Here is an 8,731-nt window from a genome sequence, read left to right as displayed (position 1 = left end):
TACAACCTCAAAAAAATCTGAAACTTAAGTGTAACTCTCAAACACCCCCCATGCTCTTTCTGTTAATGTGCCCGAGTTGTTGTGCTAGTAAAAAACACTTTTAATCCATATTAGTGTATTATCATTTGTGTAATTTGGTGTTTTTATTAAGTGCATTTATTCAGTAGGCACTCCACTGGGAATTTTTTTTTATAGAAGATATAGCTCATTTCATACCGATACTAACCCAAGCCAACGTTGATCAACCAACATATTGAAAATTATTATTTTACCTACTGGATTGATAATCGTATATTTTAAACCTTCAAATCACCTTTTGAGGAAATTGTGTCACACATGTTTTGTTAAGCCCTGGTATTCATTATGGAGTGCCTCAAGGCAATGAGTGTGCGTTGTCTGCGTTAGAGAGGGCCGGGGTGGGAGAAGTGATGATGGGAAGGCAGGAGGAAACCAATGAGGCATAGTTTGTGCCATCGTTTATCTTGATATATTATTTTCCCTAAGCAGCACCTGTCCTTCCCAAGAAAAGTAGACTAAGCGGTTGTGACGTATCTTGCTTCCCTTTACAACTCTACTCACTATAAAGATAAGCTAAAAGGATCTCTACAGAAGGATCGCTTTAGTTGACCCTGAGGAGTAAACATTCACAATATCCAGCCACATTTATGTTTTAATTTCTTTGAGACTTTATGTTTAACGAATTAAAGAAGGAATGCCTTGGCAAATTGTTCTGTAGCATTCACTGTTCACCAAAATAATTAGAACCAACATTTTCACAATTTACTATTAAAATTGCCATATATCACCTCAAAATGTTAAAATATTTCATTTTCATACACGAAGGGCGATGAAGTTAAATCCACTATTCAGCACGTTTCGTTTACACATATATAACTTGTTACAGACCATTAGAGTTATTGCACATTTGGGAAATACGCTTCAGTTCAGTTAAGTTAAGTACGATTCAGTTGGTGCAGCAGTTTCTGTTAAAAACCACAATATAAGGAAGCCATAAGGAAGTACTTGTTTAGCATCCTAAAAATAACTGCCTGATTATGATTAAAATGTATAAGGTAGATCTGATTTTAGTTGTAACTTTCCATTAGCTGCTTGCTATGCTATCACATCCACAGTTTCAACTAATACCCTTAAGTGACTAAGTACAAAATGAGCGGCAAAGTAACCGTGAAATTACAACGAAATTTAAAAAGAAGAGCATTTAATTGCTGAATTATTGAATAAGAATTAACTTGTTCAAATTCAAGAAAAAAAATATTTAGATCTACTCTATGAGTGTTAAGAATCATTAGTTGAATCATGTTTGTTATTTTGTCTGCATTTTGTTAGAATGAGAGGGCGTATGTTTAGTTTGGGAGATGTATATTCAGTTTAATGTTAGAATTTCAAAGCATCTTACATATTTTAATACCGCAATGCAACATTTCTACTTTGTGTCCAGTTACACTTATATGCTGCCATATACACGGTCTATAGAAACCATGGGTCTCTGGAATGATTACTCGTTGGAGTTAGACCAGTAACCAATTTGTATTGGACATGTGAAGAAACCACGTCGATTGAACTAACAAACGTTCGAGACATATTATGCAGAAAGACACGGTCGTTGATATTAGAGTGACTGTGGATGATGAGATCACACGTGCCCCACATTGCCATGAATATAGTGGCTTACGATGTGTTGCTAATGGACCGGATTCCCACACATTTTATAACATATACCGGAGTGAAAATTACATCAAGTAATTATACTTGTTGAATACCAAGCATGAAATAATTGTAAACGTCATACTGTCAATATTCTATGTCACTCTGGAAAACAGGTATGTAGAATTATATCGTAGTTTCTCAATTATATTTTCATATAAATAAGTTGCAACTTGTCTTTCTTCATCCTGAAAACTTGACCAGAAATCACTCAGTGAATCATTATTAGTGTTCTGCTCTCAACGTCACGTCTCTGCTGCTACCAGATAAACAATGGAAGAATTAAGTCAACATTCCTGTAGATAGTTTCTATTTTTCCGCTTTGAACGATAAGCCTATAGACAATCAACAATAAGTCTATAGACAACACTGTTCTTGTTAGATTAAGATTTTTTTTGTATTGAATGAATTCATGTTTTTATCAAAACCGTCTTGACTATGAAAATGCCTTGCTCTCCAGATGGCGATTACCACTCTTTATAAAGCAAACCCTATTCGGACCCTATTCGCTGAGTCTTGCAAGGAACCACAAAAGGACGATATAACACCTTTACGCGAGGATTGTAATGGCCACCAATACGATACCATGTATCATTTAAGATTAGTCTTTGGACATACCGGTGGTTGCATCAGCTGGAATCTGCTAATCGTTTTCTCATTTCCCTCCGCACATCCCGCTCCTCAGAGATGCACAATCAGCAGGATAGTTGTATTGTTAGTGGAGGAAGATTAAACCTATGTTATCTCTAAAACACATACCAATATTTTTAGCAGTTTGGAGACGGAATTCATGAAATTTATCTCCATCACATGAACCAACGATAATGGTTGGGTCTGTGTCTTCTTTACCCTTTCTTACCCAGCTAAAAATTCTCGCTTTCAAAATAACTCCTTTTGATGTGGACCTACCAAGCAGTGCAACTATTTGCCTCACCATATGAACTATAGTGGTCAAAGAGCAAAAAGAATATGTAATAGCTGAATGGAAGTTTTTTAATGAATTGTTCGCTAATTCAATTCAAAGTGATCACTTGGAGTAAAGATGAGTTTCCTTTCTTTTTACAGACGTTCCATGCACATTGGAATCTTCCGGTCCCAAAGGTATGATGGTAATGTTAATTATAGGATTTTGGTTTCTTTTAGTAACCACGGCCTAACTCGTCATCGCTATCGTACTAACAGGTAATGCATAGATCGACAGAGTATATGTGTCCTAAAAGAGTAATCTTATACATCTTACTTTGATATTATATCGTAAACAGAAAGAGTTGTTGAAGAGAATTTCATAAAATTGCCATTATTTGGGTCTTGAACTCGCTGAAATTAATTGCCAGAAGTCTTCGCGGTGGCTGATAACTACATGGTGTTTTTATTGGTGCTATATTTGTGGCAAATAATTCCTTTATGTAATGGTACTCGTAGTCTAGTAAATTTTACTGTACTCATCCTGGTTGTTTAGAACGAGTATTACAAACTTGATTTACGTGTACTGTAAATTTCAGTACTCATCATATTTGAAAGTATTCACACGCCCTCGTTTTTGGTTTCGATTATAATCGTAACCTTTGCATTCATGATGGCGCATGGGTGTGTACGTGTGTGTGCGTGTGCGTTTGTATGTATAGTTTCGGTCCCGCCTACCTGTTACTACGGATTGACGCCCCTGTGTCGTTGATACCCGCAGCTGATCGAAAAGTAATAAATCCGAAAAAAAATAATTGCAAAGCTTTTGAACTCGTAGAACTCTGAGCTGAAAAAATGTAGTAAAAGTATATTGAAGTGATATTGGATAGTTTTTATTCCGTGCGTTCGCTATTAAGCGAGGTCAAAAGTCATTTGAAGTCAACTGTGGTCAAAATATAACGTTTCGACCAACTGTAATTAACATGTAAGAAAATTTTCCAAAACTTGCAAACGACAGTAACGCAGAGATTACCATCATACTCCGAATGTTATTCCACCTTCATTTCTTTACATGAACTGTATTGCTTTTGAAGGGGTTAAAGGTTACTTAAGAGGGATTAAGGTTCAAGCTTGAAAACCTTGTAAACAAGAGAACTCCAAAGGTGAAGCTTGGAAAAACCTCATACTTAGTGTGACCGTGTCTCATGGTGAGACATCCGTTGCAATTTAATTTTTGTATGAACAAACTTTGGTCACCGCAGCTTTTTAAGGGGCTCAATATAAAATATGTCTACGTATTCTTGAAGAATGCATGTTCATTCAGTAAGTAAATGGAAGTAACATCATAGTTAATATCCTTTTGGTGGGTGACTTAACCATAAATTGCCTTGGTCAGTTGTCACACAATGAGCATTACATTGGTCAAAATGTTTCTCAAATGGTCTCAGGATGGCTTTATTCGTTCTAATATTGGTAGATGATTTTTGGCTTTGGACGTAAGATTTCAAAATGATACAACAATGAAAAACAATGCCATGACATTTTCTTCAGTAAAGTACGTTAGAGGGGTGTTTGGTTTTAGAGATGATTTGTTAACCACATTACTCACTGGGGGGGGGGGGCGTATAAGCCTATCGCTGGATGTACTCATTCGAAAACCTCGTGCATCACTGGAATTATATAACCCCGTTCGTGCATTATCCTGCGATAAACGCACGGTTGACTGTTGATTAACCCAATCAATTTTGATGAGGCGCCTGCAATTAAAAGCGAAGCTGTATTGATATTTCTGAACAATGTGCAGGGTACGGTGATATCATGCAATGGTGCATTAACACAGAATAGTCCATATGAATGCTAAGCATGTTAATGCTTAGTATTCTAAATTGTTCTAGACTTGTTCTAGTTGTTCTAGTATTATTTGTTTTTACGGGCTGCTTACAAAGGATTCTTCGTTTAAATTAGAGAAGGTTGTAAGGGCTGCCAGCCGTACTATTGGTAGGGATATTTGTTTGAAAACTGTTTATATTATGAACTCTACATTGATATGGTGCACCAGAAAACCCATGGAATATTAAAAGACCATACACATCCTCTTTTCCAGAACTATGTATTCTGCCGTTCAGGCAGCAGACTTCGCATGCCACGGTCTAAACATAACAGATTCAGGTTTTCTTTTGTACCCAATTCTGTTTCTCTTTTCAACCTAAGGGTTGTTAGATAGGATTCTTTTGTTTTATAATCTTGTTTTTTTTAAATTATTTGTATATATATGTATATATGTGTATATTTTCTCACATGTATGGATATTGTTGCTATTGATATTCTTACCTTTTCATTCAACTTCATTGTGTTTTGTTAATACTACTATTTAACTGTATTCTGTATGAAACTTTAAAACTTTTTTTTTCATGTGTTTTGCTGCAGGGCGACACATTTCCATATCTTATGGACGAAATCAATCTCTATCGATCTATCCATCGATCCATCGATCGATCGATCGATCCGTCGATCCGTCGATCCGTCGATCCGTCGATCCGTCCATCCGTCCATCCGTCCATCCGTCCATCCGTCCATCCGTCCATCCGTCCATCCGTCCATCCGTCCATCCGTCCATCCGTCCATCCGTCCATCCATCCATCCATCCATCCATCCATCCATCCATCCATCCATCCATCCATCCATCCATCCATCCATCCATCCATCCATCCATCCATCCATCCATCCATCCATCCATCCATCCATCCATCCATCCATCCATCCATCCATCCATCCATCCATCCATCCATCCATCCATCTATCTTAAATGATATTGAATTATTCTAATTTAATCTAAATTTATTCGAACGTTTTCTAACTAGACACTGGTTGTTTCAAAATTATTCTCATTGACTTGAACTGACAATTTGTTTGGTTTGGCTTCCTGTTCCACGGTATTTCTGTGCGACATGCAGATACATTATTCTGCAGGTCATCAGATGAAGAACGTGTTGCATGAAATATTGAGATATTACTTTGCAATACCTTACAAGAATTTTTCGCTAACGTGCAAACTAAAAACTGTAGTTAGGGCTCTTCAAAAATCGACGGGCGTCAAAAAATTTTGTAACTATGAATTTCCAATGCGGTATAAGTTCCCCACTGGTCATAATAACAATAGTTTCTTCATTAACGAATGTAAGCGAACATATTTTGTGCTCCTATTAATTACATACTTGACAAAGGTTTCGGATACAAACAGAAGGCTGCTGTTTCACACAAACGTTCACCAAGATCAGTAAACATACAGCTTAATAAACATTGCGCCCTCATCCTCTCTCCAGCTGCCTCTCACTTCCACCCTCGCTCAAAACAATACCCTCTGAAAAGAATGTTTGATCCAACCTGTCGTCCAAGCATTTCGTATACCCATATCAGGATTTCCATTAGTGACTGACACTTCCAAGACACATACCGAATCGATTGTGGCTTTGGAAAAAATGTGTTGCGTCTATTTTCAATACCCTGGTTTTGCCCTTTTTTCTTGGTACACATGGTCTCATGTGTCATCTTCCAGCAAGATCCCTTCCAAATGTGAATGTTTTCATCATTGCACTTTACAACCTACGTTAAGTTAAAGTTAAGGTAAACCACAGAAGATGCTACCCAAGACCTTGGTAAATAGGCAATAACAAATGCAAATGTAAAGTAAATAAAGGAAAAGGGTAGTACTGTAGGCTTACGACTATAGGTGACTGAATGTTAATAATTGTAACCCGTTCTTAAAACTTCTTTGACTGACTTTACATATTAATTGTCACAAAGCTGTTGTATGATACGTTTTATCGTACAACTGCTGTGAAGTAATCGCAATACCACAATGGATAGGTTCTCTTAATTCACGATATTTAAGTGTAATCCATGAAGAAATGATATTATATCTGTTATGTAAGGGGGAAATATCATATACTAGTTTTATAGACATTTAAAGACAATTTATTTCTTGTTAACAGACTTAAATTAATTTTCATTTATTCATCATTATCACCGTCGTCATCGTATCACATCTTCCATCGGATCGATGGACATGAGTTGGGTTTTTCGGCGTTTATCAACCTCTCCTACGGGCGTCGCCTAGTGCAGACATCGACCAGCCCCACACTAAGATGTCGACTACATTAACATAACCTTAGTATATACTTTGTGGGAATTAATACAATTAATTTCAAAATATCTCTTTCAACACGTCTCTGCTGCAGATGTAAAGCAGTTTGGAGCATCCTGTGAATGGTCACCACACATTGATAGGATTGACAACACATAATAATTATAAATGATATAAACCATGACAATGGGTCAACAATCTCCCGCAATAAGTAAACAAATTAACAAGTAAAAGTAAAATAAGTAGGAAATATGCTTTAATATATACAAGCCCAATTTGGCATGGGTAGACCCTGTTATTTAATGCATGTAGAAATACACAAAGATAATAACTATAGGTGACGTAAAACCAGTGATCTGGCATATGCAATTTGGTCATCTCATACAGATTGAACTTGAGGTGCATCTTACCATACCTAGCCGACATGACACTACGTAAAACTATATATCAAGTAGGCCTATATAAAGTAAACACACAGAGACATCTACAATCATATGCAACTGTTCGTTAAACATACAACTACTTGTCTTTGTTGCTCATATAACAATATCCGTGACTCTGATTGGATATTAACCTGGCTGACAGATTATCTGCCTGACATTCATCACACTTTGAGTTCGTTATTTACATACCGATTTAAGTAAAAGGACATTTTCATATGTTTATTTCTTGTTGTTATACAGAGTGTCTCCACTTATGTCGTTTTTTATGAGCTGTTAGCTACCATCAATTAAATATACCATTAAAACAAACAATTTAAAGCTGGATGAAATCGGAAACCAATTCGTATTGAAAAAGTAAACCAAAATTTTATATATGATTAACAATCATATATCTGAATTTATGGATATTTTGATATCGGGTAAGCACCAACAGCTCCAGCAAAACACCATATTTGCAACAGTAATCTTTGTTAAAGGGCACCACACACTTTTTCTTCAACGAACACTATTTTCGTACAAGTGAATTCATAGACTGGTTCCCTTTGAAAGTAATGAAATTGTTTCGTTTATACGACTTTGACAACTTAAGGGAATCCCCTAATCTTTACCCGATAGTCTCGTGCATAACAACAGCTAAACGATCGCAGTGTTTTGTTTCGATAACATGTCAATTGTTTTTCTTTCTCTGCGAGGTTAACAAGAGGAAGTACACCATGATGGACTAACGCTAGCGTTGAGCCTTATACTCTGCAGAAAACATCACGAGGGCAAAAGAAAGCAAAGAACTATTCTTCCGTATGAGCACTGTGTAACACATTGTGTTTAATTTTTAAATTAACACTTTACACGCAGTTGCAATAAAAAACATTATCATCTTTTACTGTTACAATTTAAGTTTAATTACTCACATAATTTCTAGTATGATGTAATAATACTTCATAGTTTGACTTAGTTATTTCACATCACTTATTTCACAAGCGAACATATTCTTTCGTCATATTTGCTTTTCAGAGATTATCACTATAAGAGTTGATTACATTAGTTGATTTCTATTTAAATTAAATATTTAAATAATTTGCATATTCCACTTACCAAAATGTTCTTCTAAGAAATCTTCACTATAATGTTACTGTATGAAAACTTAATCTTACCAAGTACGGACACTTTAAATCAATATATACATTAATGTAAGGAAGACAAGTAAAACGATGGAAAATAGCAAAGTATATCAGTCAATATTAAGTATTTCTTTTCGGTAGTTGTTCCGCCAAATAAGGTTTCAATACGCACCGTTCAAGTTTGATAGTCGGCGATAAATGCCTGCGTCTATGAAAGGTCTTCTTATCTGATTTCCTGATATTCCTTTGACAAAAAGTTAGGAAGTCGATAAAAATGATGTACTGAACCACAGAGGTATTTATCTTATCTAGGAAGAAAACGTGCATTTTTTACAGGGCTGATAACAAAGCTTTGTTTAACTTACGAAAAGTTTCATGTGGGATAGAACTCAATCGTT

The 8,731-nt window shown here is 36.0% G+C and overlaps 1 protein-coding gene across 1 annotated transcript in view; it reads right to left on the bottom strand.

Annotated features, from left to right (window-relative positions):
* Positions 1-6,657: 6,657 nt before the first annotated feature.
* LOC139977512 (uncharacterized) overlaps positions 6,658-8,731 on the bottom strand; it is a 31,257-nt gene continuing 29,183 nt past the window's right edge. The window contains exon 16 of the mRNA XM_071986866.1: positions 6,658-8,577. Within this exon, the coding sequence (XP_071842967.1) occupies positions 8,557-8,577 (21 nt within the window). The 3' untranslated portion in view covers positions 6,658-8,556. The remainder of the gene's footprint in view (positions 8,578-8,731) is intronic.

Source organism: Apostichopus japonicus, chromosome 12 (assembly GCF_037975245.1).
Source record: "Apostichopus japonicus isolate 1M-3 chromosome 12, ASM3797524v1, whole genome shotgun sequence".
Taxonomy (NCBI): domain Eukaryota; kingdom Metazoa; phylum Echinodermata; class Holothuroidea; order Aspidochirotida; family Stichopodidae; genus Apostichopus; species Apostichopus japonicus.
This window is presented reverse-complemented; position numbering and strand designations above follow the sequence as displayed.